Source organism: Daphnia magna, linkage group LG1, assembly GCF_020631705.1.
Source record: "Daphnia magna isolate NIES linkage group LG1, ASM2063170v1.1, whole genome shotgun sequence".
Taxonomy (NCBI): Eukaryota; Metazoa; Arthropoda; class Branchiopoda; order Diplostraca; family Daphniidae; genus Daphnia; species Daphnia magna.
Genome location: NC_059182.1, coordinates 13,603,211 through 13,619,550, shown reverse-complemented (window position 1 = coordinate 13,619,550; position 16,340 = coordinate 13,603,211). Strand labels below are relative to the sequence as shown.

The window sequence follows — 16,340 nt, the reverse complement described above, 5'->3', positions numbered from 1 at the left end:
CTTCTTGTCCTTTTCAAATCCAGACGCGTGTCCATATTTGCAGTACAAGAAAAACGAAACAAAATCTCTTGCGAACGTTTGGACAATCTTCGCGAAAAGAGCAATCATCATCACAAGGCAGCAGCGCCCTTTTTAAGAATATTATGTCAACCGTTTTATATCTGTCTCTATCTCTTCTTTTGGTATGTCAGTATCTTTTCTTTTTGTGATGAAACTAGTGGAATTAAGAACAAGAGAAGCTTGCCCTGCTTTACTAAGGTCACGATTGAGGTTCCGTTAGACTCTTCCGAGACTCGTCAATGAGGCGAGACAGCAACAACAGCGTCATCCTGCAGGTAAAATAATGAGCTACTGGGCAAACTTCAATCGCTACATTTGTTTTTGTCGTATCGATTGTTTTTCTTTTTAGTCGTAATGCATAAAGACTCTAGCATTTCGTGCCGATTAATGGGGCGCCTAATAATGCATTAATCTTTCGACAGCTGTCATAGCAGTAGGTTACGACCATATTATTCAGCTATACAGTTGTATTGCTTTTTTTTTTTTGTCATCGGCTTTCACGATGAACTGCCTGAATTTTGATTTATCTAACCCACTATGCTAGCTTTCCACTCGTGATCCGAATGAAGAGAAAACTCGGCTCGATGGACATAAATGCTTGGGCATTTTAAACATAATTGCACTTATAGAGCAGATAGCTTTTTCACGAGTGTCCTGAATTTTAGACTTTCGACGTTAGCGTTGTACCATATGTAAACCAGCACTCGTAGTCCAAAGCCTTATATGAATTTGACGTTCAATCTCCCAATTGAAAATCTTTGATTGAGGTCGCAGAAAGCGTGTTACATAGCAACATATGGGGACAGCTCTTTTTTCTTTTTTAATGTGTCCATCATTATCGGATTACGACTCTCTTTATACGCGGGTTCATTGTGCGCAATATACTTAAATTGGACAAGAACGAGGCAAATAACAATTGAGCCAATTCTTCTATTCATGCCGCCTTTTTTCGAGAGTGGTAATCACGTGACTTGGAAACCCCCGTTTTTTTTCATTCTATAAGAAGGAAAAAAGAATAAATCTCCATTTTGATATGATTATACTGTCGTCTTTTTACTGAAGACATGTTTTGTTACGTGACTATTTACGCGTCTCAAACGAAAACGGAACTTTTATCGAAGACATTCCATCTTTCTGGTCGTGCCACTACTGTTACATCCTCATTTTTGAATATGTACGTTGCTTCTGTACAATGAAAGAACTGCTGCTTTTCTTATCTAATCTATAGTGTCTTAGCATCGAAGTCCAATTTAGAATCCAGGAAAAGAAATGGATTGTTTGAAGCCTTCGATTATGCGACCGATGTCGAAAAAAAAAAAAAAACCGCACGAACGCACGCGTCTTCCCTGGTATACGCGGTTGTTGTCGTCTATCACTCTACACGGCTTATTAACTCTTGCTTTTATGCAGATCGTACATCTGTCGCCATACATTCGTTAGCAAAACGGACGTATCCCTACACGATTGACTATCCGTTTTATTTAATTAGCAACGTAATTTAGGCTGATAGTAAAGCTCCTATTATGTATGCAGGTCCAAACGAATACGAAGTCTATCTACGTGAGTGAGGGCATTCGACCACACGCATTAAAAAGACATAATCCTATTTGACTATCTGTTTTCTTTTTCTTAAAAAATTGCATGTTGGGCAATTTCGTAACTCGAGACGGACTTGTATATATTAGGACCTATCGTATTATATGTATAGGAGAGTATAAATGCGTTCGTAAATATTACGGCCTGCGATTTTCCTTGTTACTGTACTTCTTCCGCCCTCGGTTTCTTGTTGTTTTCTCCCGTTTTGTTCAACCAAGTGGTTATTCCTGGCGGCGGTTTTTCGATTAAGACGACTATATGTTTGACGGTTACACAACTCTATTGGATGCGCCTATAATTCAGAGAATTCACCGGATGATGACTGTGATGAAACCCCAACCCCAACAGCCCTCTATCTGAACGCACGCAACACAGTACAATGAAGGTACAGACGCTTGTGATTTCGTGCTTCCGGTTGAGGCGGGTACAGGCCGCGGGTCGTGCGACGTGAATCAAGTGTCGACCGAATCGCTTGTTGTTGCTGGTATAGTGTCGACCCATTCGTATAAATGCGATGTATTTTCTTAGTAACATCGTTTTTCTTTGGTTTGTTTCACATCCCCCCCCCACCGACTAAAATGACCCTTGACTTGTGGGTTAGTCGATCACATTTCCCGACGAAGAACGAAACCCGTTAGAAGGGGCTACTACCACCGTGACGACAGCCCAACGACATAAAACAACGACGGCGATAACTCGCAAGTGCCAACGGATGCGTCAGTTCGTCTTCGTGACCTTTTCACAGAGCGATCTGGTAGAAGGTGTTCTGACTTACGTGCTGGCTGATACCACGATGTAAGGACAACCACGAGGCCCACCTGATGAGCACCAACCTAAAAACTGACACAAACACTTGTTCACAACCAGAGAAGTTTTCGTAAGAGAAAAAAGAAAACGAGTACGTCGATGTGCTGTACGTCAGTGACCGAGTCGAAATTGATGACCTACATGCGTGCCTGAAGTGCATACTACCAACCTGTGCCTAGTATATGATACCAAGAGTCCACGCAATGGCGTAATCTTGTGGAAAGGAGAGGAAAAAATGAATCGTTAAAACAAACGCATGAAAAACACTTGTACACATGAGAATTAAAAAAAAAAAAAAGAGAAGGGAAAAACACAGTCATGAAAACAAAAACAAAACAAAAATGCCTGGACTGCGCAAGGCACGCGGGCTAATAGTTCATACGATTGCATTATCGTACGGTAGTCGGTTCGTGGGAATATTCCAGCCAGTTCCGGCAACAGCAGCCAAACAAGAAACAATCAAACCGCCGCTGTCCAACATCGCAGCAAAGCATACCAAAATCCATTCGGAATGCGTATTGTAATTTCTTGCTTCTCCTTCTTTTTCTTCCCTCATTGGTCAACAATAAAGAAAAATAAAAAAATAAATTAACAAGAAAAAAAAAAAAGGAGAGAGAAACCTACTGGACAAAATGGAGTTGCCCAGTTCAACCGTATCCGAGAATATCGGACGTTCGCTAAATGGGTCCGCCTATGTTGTTACATTCAATCGTCCAGTAAATAAGCCACAAGAGATGTAATAAAGATAAAATTATAGCCTGGTATCGCCAAAGTCCCAAACGGAACGATGACGATGGATACTAGTACGAGTAAAGAATAAAAGAAATTAAAGTATACGCGTTCGCATAGACCTGCACTGTGTTTAACTATACATGGTCACACCTGTGACGGCTAGGAGGACCGGAACACTCGGGGAGTGATCACTAAACTTAATAATGGAACAAATTAAACTTGCAGTAAAAAAGATGAGAGCGATAACTTTGCACAAACTAGAATTTTTTTTTTTACCTGACACATTGGACAGCTGCTGTCCGACTTTGCTTTTAGGTCTTTTCTATTTGGCCGTTCAGCCTTCACGAACAAGTAATTCCCATTCGGTAGGAAAAGCATAAAAAGGCCAGAAAACTGGCCTCGAATAACGTAGCGATGATGGCACATGTCGCTTCGCTGTTGCGTAATGGCATAGTTCCATGTTTAAGATGTTGCCAAGGTGTGGTTATTATACGCTACGAAGTCCGAACACTTCATCATTCACCTGTTGATGTCGGTGCTGGACCATATAACCATACAAGCGCGCAACGGCAGTAGACGCCGTTTCCACCAGGTCGGCACGAGTCGTCCTGAAACGAAAGAAAAAAAAAAAAAACCGTTTCTTTTGTTGTTTGATTTGTTCTTTTCTTTTAATCGAATGTTAGTTACCGTACTGATCATTTATTTACCATTGTTTCAGCAAAAGGTCGATGCAATTCTTTTTCTAAGCTCGTGTTTGTTGTCTCCGTCATCACCTGCGGAGACCTTGCGGACAAAACACCACCACACACGAGTAGCAAAGGGATATGGGAAATTGGCCAAAAGGTGAGATTGGGAGTAATGAGGCGTGCGCTTTGTTGAGAGAGGAAAAAAAAATAAAGACAAAAAAGGAAGAAACAAAGGCTGGTGTGGATAATTATAACGGTACTGGTCTCTGACACAGCCGCGTGCCGTGCCTGGCCATGCCGGGTCGTCACTCGGTCGCTCCATTTTCTCATTGCATTTCTTTGGGTTGTTTGTTCTTTTGTTTACCCTGTTTACTTGCATTCTTCCTTTTCCTTTTTCTCATCAACCCAGTGTCCTCTCAAAGTCAAGTGTTTTTTTTTCGTTTTTTTGTTTTGTTTTTACAAATTTTATATCAATGTAGACTTTGTTTCAACGGCTAGTGCTGATGAAAATGTCTAGCTATATGTTTTCATCGCGTGAGTTACATGCATAAATAGTTACATTGCGGTCTACTACTGATGGTAACACACAGACGGAATTCGATGCGGCTCGAGTTCGGCCTTGGTGTCCATCAGGTACGATTGAGGCTACCTGTCACGACTGGCGCTTTTACCAACGACTCATATTTTACGTCACACAAACACTACCGGGTCATCAGGCATGGGAATCTAGGCTAACAGGTAGAAGCGCGAAAGAGCGTTGACGAGCTATATATCATAACGAGAAAGTACAGTAATATGCTAGAAAAGTGCGTATGGACTATCGGCCTCAAGAATACTTACCTATATAAAGTCATAGAGGATTTAAAGATATAAGCGCTAACCGCCTCGCTTTCTCGACTCCAACATACACGTAGATGGGCAGTAACAGATTAACTGCGTATACGAAGTTTTTACTACATTCTTGACACAAAAAAGGGAAGAAAAAACTAGCTTGATTAACGAATAAAATGGATACATTCGATACTTATCTCCGAAGCTCATTAGAATTTACAGCACATGAAACTCTAATAGTGTTGATGCTTATTCGCTATCGTCAGATTCCATGTGGCTTCTACCACGTCTTATCCCACCATTTCGGCGGTTTGGGACTTGAGATGTTGATGGATTTGACGTTTGTGATAGCGTCTGTGATAATGACATTTGGGATGGGGTGCTTTCTTCTTCCAAGCTTCGCCATACTCGGTGGCATGCTGGGCACTTTAATTTTAACTGGGAAATGCAATAACGGTGGAATTTCGCACCACAATCCGGGCAAGCAACTTTCTGTCGCAAACAAAATTGAATAGAGGTAAGAAAAAAACAAAAACAAAAACAAAAAACTTTGTTGCTAAGAATACACACCTTAACAGCAAGTTTGTTGCAAATTTTGCAATTTTGGAGGTCTTCGTCAAGCTTCTTCAATAGGGGTTCCAGCTCCAACAATGCTCTAACAGTAAGAGACACTTCTCCCTCTCTCTAAATAGGAGTAAATAAATTAAGAAATTAAAATGACTGAGATGCAATAATAGAAAGCAGGAATACCTCATTCAACCATTGTGAAGCCAAGAATTTATCTAAAGCCTTTTGTGCATCTGTTTTTGTAAGTTTTTGAATGTATGAGCTCTGGTTGATGCAGTCTATTGAAGAAACTGAACCAGACTCCGACGAAACTATTTCTTTCAATACCCACTTGAAAAGCTCAAATTCAGCAGGACTAAATTCAGAAGTGTGCCTACAAATTACAACATACAGTACAAACTATCTGTATTTTGAACATTTTACTTTCAAATTACTTTGCTGCTTCGCTTTCTATCATGTTGATTAGAGCAAAATATTCCTCATTATTATCTTCACACAATCTTGATTTGATACCCAGTTGAGCAGGCTTGAGTAAGTCATTGAGAGATCTTACAAGATCTCTAATCTCTTCCCCTCGTCCTTGCCCTGAAAAGGCGCCATACAGATAGAAACATTCACTCTTGTAAAATACAAAAGCAAAACCGTAAAAAAGATCATACTTTCGTAGGCAGCTGCATAAATCTTTTCCAGATCTTTTAATGAAACTAGAGGCTTGTAAAGCAAGTACTGTAAAATTTGTTTTTGTTGATCACTAGCCATTTCACATTTATTACGATTCAATATCACAGCCAAATTTTCTGGAAATCAGTGTGCAATCAGTGTGCAATGCTGAACCTGCATTCCAGGATTTCCGGAAAATTTCGCGCCTAAATAAATAGAACGCAGACGACTTTTACGCCGAGGCCTCGCTCCTGATTCCACTACTCTAGTAACTTTGTTGACCACAAGGTTGTAGCACTTGTAACAAGCTGGAAGCACGGCTTACATCGATCAATGAGTTGAATGATACGATATTAAAAATATGAGCAGAGGTTATTACAACGATGTAACTCTCATTAATTTCTGGCAATAAAGAAGAATCACTTGGCTGTCAATCGTCACTTTCAAAAGTTTGCCAAAATAATCCGGACGAAAACACAAAAGGCAATGCTGTAGGCATAGGCTGGGCGGCTAAAGTGATTTTACTGCTTGGTTGCCATAGAAACGTCACAGTCTTTGTATTTTTTTCTGGCTATCTTGATTTGATTCTCAATTTTTCCTTCCAGCTCTAGTCTACCACGTATACTTAGAAACAAAAATGGCTGAAAATAACAAATTGAGTGCAAGTTCCGAATATCAGTCTGATGTCTCTACCGAGTTGAATGTGAGTGCCAGTCTCAGTAACAATGAAAGTTCAGGCAGCAATGTTCGCGATTCAGTCACCAGTATCACTACAGCTAATGCCCAGTCCAGCACTCCCGATTTAAAAAATGTTCAAGACCTTACTCGCTATGTAAGTTGACGTTATTTGGTGAAGTGAACTGAAATATTCATAACTGTTGCTGTTCTGCAGGTTGAACTTCTTTTACAGCAAATGCAAGAAAGATTTCAAAATATCTCGGATCAAGTGCTTTCGAGAAATATCCTTTTTAAACTGAGAAAAGCTTAAGCTAGAGCTTGACTTAATATTAAACTATATGAATATTATTTTCAATGTGTTTTCCTTAACACCTTTTTTACTTGATGATATGGGAAACCGTATTGATGATTTAGAGAGGAATATTGCAGACCTGGTGACCCAAACTGGAGTTGAAGGACCCCCAAAATAGGAAGCCACATTTATTCAAGAACATTATGGATTCTTTGCACATTAATCTTTAGTTGCACCAAGTAAGCAATTCTTTATTTAAGAATCTGCTTGTCTCATAAACTTTTATTCTTCCATTCTCAAGAAACAGCATGTTAATTACCATTTTTCAGACATTGTGTAATGAAATGTTCCAAGGAAAGATAAGAATGGTACTCGATCATCTTCTTAATACCAGCCTGAGGATATGTCTGAAATTCCAATAAAGATGAGATTATGAACACCAGACTCTGCATCTTGAAACTTAATTTACTTTGTAATCAAACCGGATGCCCGCATTTGTCAACTGGGAATTGAACTTTACTGATTGAAAATGTTGAACCGGGTTGTATGGGAATGAATCCATCAACAATATCGTATCATTTTTTATCATTTGAATGTGTTTGTCGGTCTTTGACAGAACATAATATTGCTGATCAACTGCATCTCCCAAGTACCTTTCAGCTATACTGGCCTCTGAGCAAAATAAACCACATGAAAGGCAATTTTAACGTTGGGAACACGATGGCTTGTTTTCTACCGTATCTCAACCAGTCAGTGGTAGGCGAAATGACGATTCCGCATCTGAAAATGGGCTCTTCCTCGTTGGCCATCAACGCCATCATCATGGTTGCCAGGTAACCTCCTATTCCCTTACCGATTAACACCACTGCATTGCTTTCAACGTGGTTCAATTCCGCCAGCAAGAACCTTGGACGAGTACAAATGCATTCTATGCGAAATTCGAAAGATTTGAAGTAATGCTTTCATTTACTTGACAATAGTAAGGAGATCGCTGACACCCGTTTGGAGAGATCCGTATCGGTTCGCCCTGTCACGTCCCGACACCCTGGCGTAAATCACCTGCCGTGTCAACGTGAAGTATGAAGCCCAGTCTTTGCGCCATTGGTCGGTTAGGGCGTCGCCTTCGTCCCAGTCCAAACTAGGATTTGAGTTATTACAGTTTTTTGGAAACCATTGCTATTATGCGTTTTTTTATGTATAGTTTACGTTTGAATGATGAGAGGGTAGCGTAGTGTGTGGTAAATTTTATCGTTCCAGCCTCCAGGTAGGAGTAGCTGAACCCTTCCGACACCCCTGTTCTCAAGCGGAATTGTTAGATATTTGACGACGGGCGTCAAATGCTCGAGAAGATCGCGCAGTCCTCCGTCATGGTCCACTTGCAAAAGGGTCGTGACAATTTCGTTATCTTCAGAATCCACAACGTGAAGGCTGGGAATATGCGGGCCTAGGCACTGCAGCTCGTAAAAATCGAGGGTAGCCAATTCGAATTTGGCATCGACAAAGTTACAGTTGTCGGCCGTTAAATAGCACGTGAGACATTCGACTGTAGCGCCCGTCACTCGATATAAATGTCTCTTTTGCGTTTCGTTCGTAGGAGTGCCAAGCACATAGCTGAAAATAAAAGTTATTCATGTATTAAAGCACGACTTTGTCTCGTATTTTCTTTTAGATAAAAAAACATTTCAAAATACGTGGTGTTGTTTGCTTCATGCCAGCCGACGATACGCTTGACGTCGATTTGCCTGATATCAAGCGAGACAAATTTGTGCCAAGGCGGGCGGTGATAAACGAGACGTTGGCCGTCCTCTGCTTGACCCGTCTGTGAAACTGCCACAAAGCCGTTACCGCTGGGCGATGGGTACAGCAACGGGGGTACCAACCAGCGACCAGGGACGGCTTCTTCAAGAATAATCTGGCATTTCCAAATTTGGGGCACGCTCAGTTGTTGCTACTAATAGATTAGTTGAACGCTGGTTGACGAAACATGCCGTGTACGTACTTGACTGCATTCTGGTACGGCCACCTGGCAGTAGAACACACCAATTTCATTCTGATTGCGGGTCATCCAAGCCGTAACGAAACCAGTCGCGTCCAGCCACTCGACTTGAACTAAAATCCATTGCCTGTTGTTCCAATGAATGAGGGAACTTTTGATCGATTCGACGGGATGCGGAAATACCTCTGGTTAGCCTGTTGGCTGATGGCCAATTGGGTTTCTCTATTGCTCTCGAGATGGATCAACTTCAACTGGATTTCGGGCAAGCGGCCACCTGGCTTTCAGACCCAGTCAACCGTCATTAGCTTTCGTCTTACATCAACACAAAAAGGCAAGAATGTTGCTTTACCACAGCGTGACGGATACTACTGGCTCGCGAGCGGTCGGCTAAATATTCGATAAAATCTAAATGGTGACATTGGCTAGAATTCAAGGTTGCGTAAATTAGCCAATCGCCGCCAAGGTTTGGCCACATAAGGTTCCGCCAGCGTGTCACTCCTTCTGTTGGGACACAAAAAGACATTGCCGTTTCTAAATGCGCAAGTCGAAACAAAAGCCCAAAATTTAGTGCAAAATCAAGGACGGCAGTCGACAAACCTGAATAAGTCCAATCGGGTAATCCGCTACAAAAGAAATCCTGTTCCGGCTCTTTCGGGAATGTTCGGTCTGCTCCGCGTAGTTGCCATCCTATCCGACTGGTGGCATCACTAGTCCAGAAGATCCTACAAAAGGTGTTGAAACACGCAAACAAAACCATTTTCACGCAAATATACTAAAACCAGTTCGGTTGCATAATCATTCGGGCATGTTTTTGTTTTTTTGTTTTTTTGTTGTTGTTGTTGTTGTTTTGTTTGTTGAGATTCTTGACTTTAAATATCTTCTTGCATTTAAATATCTGTCATACCTATTGCGATAAATGGCGTGCAGTTGGTTGGATCTGCCCGACCATCCGACGAATCCCAACCGGGTTGGTTGCAGGTCATCCGTCGTCAATCGTATCTTCCACAAGTCACTGGCGGGTTATTCAATCAGCTTTTAACAATAGAAATTAAGCGTCCATAGATCTACACAACTTCGATACTTGTCAACGGTATCGTAGACCGCGTAATAACGCTGTGGCTGATGGCATCCGTAGAAGAGCTCGCCTTCTTTGTGTGAATCTCCAGTATGATGCTGTCGGAGTAGAACGTAACGGCCGTCGTAACTTGGCCAATATTCGTCCACGCTCCACTGTGACTATTTCGACAAGAAAACAGCAAGAGTACTGCTGGCTTAATCAACCAGAACTGATAATGATATTTTTAAAAATATACTGTATGTATTGTTTATCGAGTATACCACAACATGAGCAGGAACGAGGACGGCCGATTGGTTCGTTGCGGCTCGATAGACGTTCAATCCACCCGAGGCATCCCAATAAACGAGCTGACGATCTTTTTTATTCGATCAGAGAAAACATTTTTTCTTTTGTTTTTGTTTCTAAAACTTAAAATGTTGTGCGTGTGACACGGGCCTAATCACCTGAAATCCAGTGCGTCGATTTCCACTGATCCTTGGATACACTGTTGCTTATGAAAATGGACGTTTCAGTGTCCAACACCGAATTGAGATCGTAAGACACCGTTTGCCAGTAAGCCCCCTAGATATCAAAGCCAAAGAGATTTTAGTGTTCCAGTCTGACGTGCATGTGTGTCACAGACGTGAGTGTCTGATAACCTCGTCTTCAGGATTGCGCATGAAGAGCGCAGCTGTGCTGACGGCCAGCAACACCTGGAATTGGTTGTTATATTTAATCTGATTATTTCGTCTCATTTTCACATTGTGACGTGCGATGAAGGCTTACGATGGTGATGGCACATATGGCTATGCCCGTGGCTTTCCAGTTGTGAGGTTCCTCGCCCTTTTTTTCATCGTCGCGTTTAACGGTAAACAAAACACCGACAATTATTGGCAGAATGATTTGTCCTTAAATACGACTTGTTATTAGGCTATACATTCAAGAACGACTGCTGTAATCACTGTAATTTCAACACGAGGAGAATATTGAATACATAGCCGGCGATTTTGGCGTTGTTTGTGAAACTCTTAAAGGCACGTGTTTTATTATCGCGCAGCGGTTTCTATTTTAGTGCGCACCAAGTTACGACTTTCTACGCATAAAGTGATTATTGGTTGTAAATCACCTGTTCCTTGTCTGAAGGATCAACGATGACGGTGTCGTCTTCAGCCACTTTCCATTGGTTTTTCTCCATACCAACGTTACCGTGCATTATTTACAGATCCTCTCTTTCTTGGTACTGTCAATCAAAAGAAAAGTTTGTCAGTATTTCCTCCTTTATTTTTCTACTTAACGACAGTAATCTTGAGACTATTAGGCCTAAGTGTAAACTTGCACAAAGGTAGGGGAACTAGGAAACGGAACGAATTTCAAAACAATCCGAAATTAGCATATATGGCCTGAATCTATTTTGTTGTTGTTTGGTTGTCACGTCAAAATGAAATCAGATCCAAATGTTCTTTTTTTCCGACGTATCACTGAGCATTAAAACAAAACAAAGACACCTGAGCTTTCATTCATTCTCAACCGTCGATTACACAGGTAGCCTACATAACGCTTCTTGAATTTGGTGTTGTTTTTAAGAAGCCACATTTTCACAGCCGGCCTATTCAAAATTTCAAAAAAACAAAACAACCGAGAGTTCACGCAAACACGCAGACACGGCAGCTTACACAACACTCTGCCACAAATTCATAATTTTGGTAGAAATAAAAGAAAGAAAGTAAAAATTTATAATTTACCAGAAAAAACGGCAGGTTTGCGGGCCGGGTCGACCACCAGACCAGAAAATTTCGTGGCTTCTTCCTATGATACGACACTGTGTGTTATGTAATATAACGTTACGCACAGCACGCCACACGCAAAAGAAACCAAGATGATACCAAGAAGGAAATGGAAGTTTTTATCTGAAATGTGAGCACTTTTGTAATATACTAATAGCCCCCGTCCTGTAATAACAGCTTCACTTAACACGCATATTACGGCGAGTTGTTTTCACGCACACACAAAAAGAAATAACAACAACAAAAAAACAAAGAAAAAAAAAACAAAAGAAGATGAGTTTAATGACGAGGCAAACGAAGAGAATGTCTACAGATGATGTGCGCTTTGAAATTGTGCCTGTTACACGCATCCACTGCGCCGGATCTCTCAGGCTCAACTTCAGCTGGATAGACGTGTACAGTGTACTACAGAAGTCGCAGCCAACGTGCCGGATAAAAAAAAAAGGAAGCTGATAGAATAAAAAAAAGAAAAAAAGAAGAATACACACACACACACACAGAGAAAAAAAAGATAGAAAGAGAATGAACTCTTGTGTGTCTTAGAATGAGGAGTGAGTATTTTTATCAATTCGCAGCCGCGGTGGCTTGCTGAGCGGCAGTTGGTGGTAGTAGCCCACTTTTGATTTTTATAAATAGATACGGTCCTTTTCGTTTCAAACTGTCGAGCAACATTTTTTTTTTCCCGCTTCTTTTTTCAAATTGTTAATAATAAAATAAAATAAAATACCAGTGAACTGATATAGATATTTTAGATTATGATATACGTGCTATTCTAGTTTGTCACGTACGTGTGTTAACAAAACAGCTTTTGGCTATTGAACAACATTTCCCAAAGGTGATGGCCTCTGTTGGCGTATTTTCTCTCGTCATTATTGTAGCTCGTGTGTGTTGAAATATCGTTGTACCCTAAACTAACAGCACATCGTGCGGCAGCATTTTCTTCCAAAAATCCCCATGAGAAAAACAAACAGCTTCTCTCATCAGATGGCTCCCTCAGCTTGTTAGTTATTACATTATAGCCCATCAAAAAGAGATGTAACAGCCTATATATATATATATATATAGCTCGACTAAGCTATACAGTACAAGTGTGTATGTGCGTGTGTGTATTATACTCGAAAAAAAAAGGCTAAATATACAACAAGCAAGAGGTACAGAGCGGCGATCTCTCACTGAAGGTCTGCATCAGGGGGATACAACAGACGTTTTTTTTCAAAGACAGATTACATCCCATTACAACATTTACATATGGATGATGTTTCAGGTCAAGCTTTAACCTTCCCTCAGCAAACTACTATAAATACATGGAAATGTCGCGTTTATTTTATTTTTTTCAGTTTCCCCCTTTTTTGTGTGTGTGTGGAATGTATTGCGCGATAGCAAAAGAGCAGCACAAACGCGGATGATGGGGCAATTCAATCACAACATTTCAGGCGCGTGCAAACGTTGAACGATTCTTGGACGTGATTAATGGAATTCTGATGGGCAAGGGGGGGGGGGACTGTTTCGTTTACGGGGAGGGGAGCTAGAAAACGAGGGGCTTTCAGAACGGCGGAAAGGAGTGGGCCACTTGCTGTCGCAGCTTTTGTCGACACGGCTTATTGACTTTGAATGGATGTGCATTGAAAGCAGACACAGAGGACAGGATTTTCAGCTGCCAAAAGGGGTTGCAAGTATAGTACGTTCATCTCTTAGCTCATGTTGTTCGTTCGTCTTTTTTTTTTCTGACGGATTAATCGGACGGAATCGACACCTCCGCCCTTATCACTCCCCCTTCTCTCTCTATATAGAGTTACGCAAGTGCATAGAGTAGAGGAGCTTATTTTGCCGTTTTCTCTGCTGACTGTTATCGAACGCGCTGCTTCTCCGCATTCTATTGAATTCTGGAACTCTCAACGGGATCGTAGAGAGACCAAGTTTTTGGGCCAGCCAGCAGTTTGCGATGACTCTATTACACGGTGGACACACACACACAGCAAATTGAATATCAATGGTATAAAGAGAATGTGTATAGCTTTATTATTACGTATTGAGCGAGCGAAGCAATCAAATAGCACTGCAGAGGCCCTGCTTGATGGCCAACCAGCTGTTACCCAATTCTATTTATTTTTTTTTAAGGAAACGAAAGTTACGTAATATACCAGTCCAGTGAAATAACTTGACCAGCCTGATATGCTATGTATACAAAAAAAAAAAGTTGGGACTATCAAACATGAGATGGGTGAATATCGTTTAACAATCAAATGCAAAGTGATGTCGGATGTTTCTCTAAAGAAAAGGGAAGGCGTCCCTAACTTTTCTTTTTTTTTCGTCCGTTCCACAGGACGCAGAAGGAGAGGGGGGGCAAACTATAGAAGCGCTGGGTAATATAGGCAACAGCAAGCAATAATGAGGCGGCACAGGTCGACGTGGGTCATCACCAGGGGGGGGGGTAGCTCGACGGGGTGAGAGCTAAAAAAAAATAAGGAAAAGCCATCCATCAGCGCGGGTGGCAGCATCTCGATCTGACGAAATGAAAAGCTTCCCATCATCACATATTATACATAAAATGTGAAAAAAAAAAATACAAATAAAAATAAAGAAAAAAAAAGGTTTTCTTTTTTAAAGAGAGAGAGAGGGGGATCCTTTTGTGCGTGTCAGCGCTTTTATGTTGCAGCAGCTATCGTTCGTATCAGGCCAGCGCGTGCTGTTGCCCAGCTCTTTTGTCTAATCACTTTATTCTGTGCGATGCCGCCGACCAATGCTGAAAAGAAGGAGCCCTCCTATTATTTCTATGCCCGAAAAACAGGGGAAAAACAAATAAAAAATCAAAACATTTGAATGTCTCTTCCGTCTCTCATTTTCTTTCACGTGTTTCCGATCCAAACAATCTCCACCCACTAACCGAATTTCCTTCAGTCGCAGCTGTTGGTGTCCTCCAATTGGAGTAGACGAACGTTCAAAGTCAACGCATTTATAATCATCTGTCTCGATCAATTCACAAGGATGTGCACGTTGAAAGGAAGAAAAATAAAAAATAAATGATTGAACGTTTTGATTGTTTTATAATTACACGTCTAATAGAGTCAATCGACTTGGGTGTATATAGGTTTCGTGTGGCCGTTACACCTAAACCATCACCACCGCAACCCAGCAATAGATTGAAGCGGAACCACACTAGATATAGTCGCTGCGGCAAACCGCTGCTGATGATGGGAAATTTTTGGTTGAGTCAAAAACCCTGTGGATTGTGCAAGTCTATCATCTAAAAAAAAATAATAAACCGTTACGCAATGTAATCCAACACCAGAAGAATTTCTTATAGGACGACTTCTCTCTTATTGTCTATATAGGAAATGTCTAATTACCACTAGCCCCGTCACGCCCCCCCATCGTGGCCATGTGTGTGTTACAAATGATTCAAATATTCACCGGGAAAATAAAAAAAAAAAAAGAATTTCCTTTTCATTATTTAGAGCAAGCCAAGCCCGTCGGACTGTATTTAATACCGTATATGCATAATAATGATGACACCTTGCTCGCGTTAGTCCAATAAAGGACGACGCGAGTTTCACGCATATATACAAGCAGATGTGCGTCATTGTTAGAGACACCCGACGGGGAGTCCCTTTTTTGCGTCACACTGTCAATCACTGCTGAACGGTTATATCCTGCATTATAGACGCGCTCTCTGTAATAGCAAACGTTGGCAAGATAATGATGAGAATGGACTGCGCGTGACGTCGACGATGATGACAGAATGATTTCCGATTTGATGTGCGATCCTTTTTTTATATATCGACGCGTTACCGTAGAAACTCTTTTCAAACGATGGCCGTGCGTATAAAAGAGAAATAAAAAAGTGTACAATGTCACATTCAGGCCAGACAGAAGGCTCATGTGTTAGTTTCAATACAATAGAGCGAGAGAGAGAGAGAAAGGGGGCGATGATATAGCGCATCCTTATTGCGCGCAACGGTCTTATTGCGTATAAGAATACCGTCTGTTGTTATCGGAATGCAATCAAATGTTTGGCCCAGTTGACTGTCAATGACGGTGGAAATTTTATTTATTTATTTTATTTTTTGAAGCGCGGAATTTAAATTTCGGATGTCCGCGCTTTTCTTCAATTCACGTCCACCATCGGTGGAAAGCGGGTGACATATTCGCAGGAAACGTGTCACATTCCAGTTTGACTTCCTTCCGAAAAATGCTATTATTGTCTTGTTAAGATGTTGACATCTCTATAATAAATGCCAGAGTTCTATAGTTCATCCGAGCCAAAAGGAAAAGTCACACAGTCCACCGTTCTTGTTATTCATCAGAAAGCACAAGATTCTTTTTCTTCTTATTCACACATCAAGTGGAGTGGAGGGGAGAAATAGTTTTTTTCTTTTCACCGGTGACGTCTATTATTCGAGATTTATTATTAAAAATATATAGATGTGTGTGTGCATTATAAGGACGTCCATATTGAGATGTATTTATATAGATGCTGCGTCTAAATTGTTGACAGCTTGACTTGCCGCTGAGTGCACTCGAAAAGAGTGAATTGTCAAAAACACGATTTCATATAAGGCGGAGTGCAGAGGGGAGGGGGTTGTAGTCAGAGGGG

At 41.2% G+C, this 16,340-nt stretch overlaps 3 protein-coding genes and 1 long non-coding RNA gene across 6 annotated transcripts; 2 read left to right on the top strand and 2 right to left on the bottom strand.

Annotated features, from left to right (window-relative positions):
• Positions 1–4,815: 4,815 nt before the first annotated feature.
• On the bottom strand, positions 4,816–6,204 carry LOC116932618 (non-structural maintenance of chromosomes element 1 homolog). The gene is made up of 5 exons (XM_032940419.2): positions 5,939–6,204; positions 5,714–5,864; positions 5,463–5,652; positions 5,283–5,396; positions 4,816–5,204 (listed from the first exon to the last, which is right to left on the bottom strand). Exons 1-5 carry the CDS (start codon positions 6,036–6,038, stop codon positions 4,962–4,964), a joined length of 798 nt encoding a protein of 265 aa, XP_032796310.2. The 5' UTR covers positions 6,039–6,204; the 3' UTR covers positions 4,816–4,961.
• A 248-nt stretch (positions 6,205–6,452) lies between these two features.
• Positions 6,453–7,353, top strand: LOC116932662 (heat shock factor-binding protein 1). 3 transcript variants are annotated; one of them, XR_004399646.2, is made up of 4 exons: positions 6,453–6,771; positions 6,832–6,898; positions 6,999–7,148; positions 7,239–7,353. XR_004399646.2 is itself a non-coding variant. In XM_032940443.2 (3 exons), exons 1-3 carry the CDS (start codon positions 6,577–6,579, stop codon positions 7,085–7,087), a joined length of 351 nt encoding a protein of 116 aa, XP_032796334.1. In that variant the 5' UTR covers positions 6,453–6,576; the 3' UTR covers positions 7,088–7,353. The 3 variants fall into 3 exon arrangements, 1 of the variants encoding a protein (XP_032796334.1); XR_006651619.1 differs by having other exon boundaries at positions 7,211–7,353; XM_032940443.2 differs by having other exon boundaries at positions 6,999–7,353.
• On the bottom strand, positions 7,177–12,144 carry LOC116932606 (inactive dipeptidyl peptidase 10). The gene is made up of 18 exons (XM_032940401.2): positions 11,705–12,144; positions 11,089–11,202; positions 10,749–10,805; positions 10,622–10,675; positions 10,427–10,544; positions 10,244–10,338; positions 9,987–10,141; positions 9,810–9,917; positions 9,503–9,627; positions 9,255–9,406; positions 9,089–9,183; positions 8,909–9,032; positions 8,601–8,821; positions 8,116–8,520; positions 7,880–8,047; positions 7,646–7,815; positions 7,379–7,581; positions 7,177–7,316 (listed from the first exon to the last, which is right to left on the bottom strand). Exons 2-18 carry the CDS (start codon positions 11,173–11,175, stop codon positions 7,221–7,223), a joined length of 2,433 nt encoding a protein of 810 aa, XP_032796292.2. The 5' UTR covers positions 11,176–11,202; positions 11,705–12,144; the 3' UTR covers positions 7,177–7,220.
• Positions 10,540–11,203, top strand: LOC116932668. The gene is made up of 2 exons (XR_004399653.2): positions 10,540–10,830; positions 10,893–11,203. It is a non-coding gene; the product is annotated as an uncharacterized LOC116932668 (long non-coding RNA).
• Positions 12,145–16,340: the final 4,196 nt, after the last annotated feature.

Excerpts from the sequence above, each read along its gene's own strand:
- LOC116932618 (XM_032940419.2), bottom strand. The coding sequence starts at position 6,038 with ATGGCTAGTGATCAACAAAAACAAATTTTACAGTACTTGCTTTACAAG. Across the intron at positions 5,653-5,713 it reads ATAGAAAGCGAAGCAGCAAA|GCACACTTCTGAATTTAGTC; the intron begins GTAATTTGAAAG and ends TGTAATTTGTAG. Across the intron at positions 5,205-5,282 it reads GCAACAAACTTGCTGTTAAG|AAAGTTGCTTGCCCGGATTG; the intron begins GTGTGTATTCTT and ends TGTTTGCGACAG.
- LOC116932606 (XM_032940401.2), bottom strand. The coding sequence starts at position 11,175 with ATGCACGGTAACGTTGGTATGGAGAAAAACCAATGGAAAGTGGCTGAA. Across the intron at positions 10,806-11,088 it reads ATCCTTCAGACAAGGAACAG|GGCGAGGAACCTCACAACTG; the intron begins GTGATTTACAAC and ends GATGAAAAAAAG. Across the intron at positions 10,142-10,243 it reads TCGTTCCTGCTCATGTTGTG|TCACAGTGGAGCGTGGACGA; the intron begins GTATACTCGATA and ends TTGTCGAAATAG.
- LOC116932662 (XM_032940443.2), top strand. The coding sequence starts at position 6,577 with ATGGCTGAAAATAACAAATTGAGTGCAAGTTCCGAATATCAGTCTGAT. Across the intron at positions 6,772-6,831 it reads TTCAAGACCTTACTCGCTAT|GTTGAACTTCTTTTACAGCA; the intron begins GTAAGTTGACGT and ends GCTGTTCTGCAG. Across the intron at positions 6,899-6,998 it reads GGATCAAGTGCTTTCGAGAA|TTGATGATATGGGAAACCGT; the intron begins ATATCCTTTTTA and ends CACCTTTTTTAC.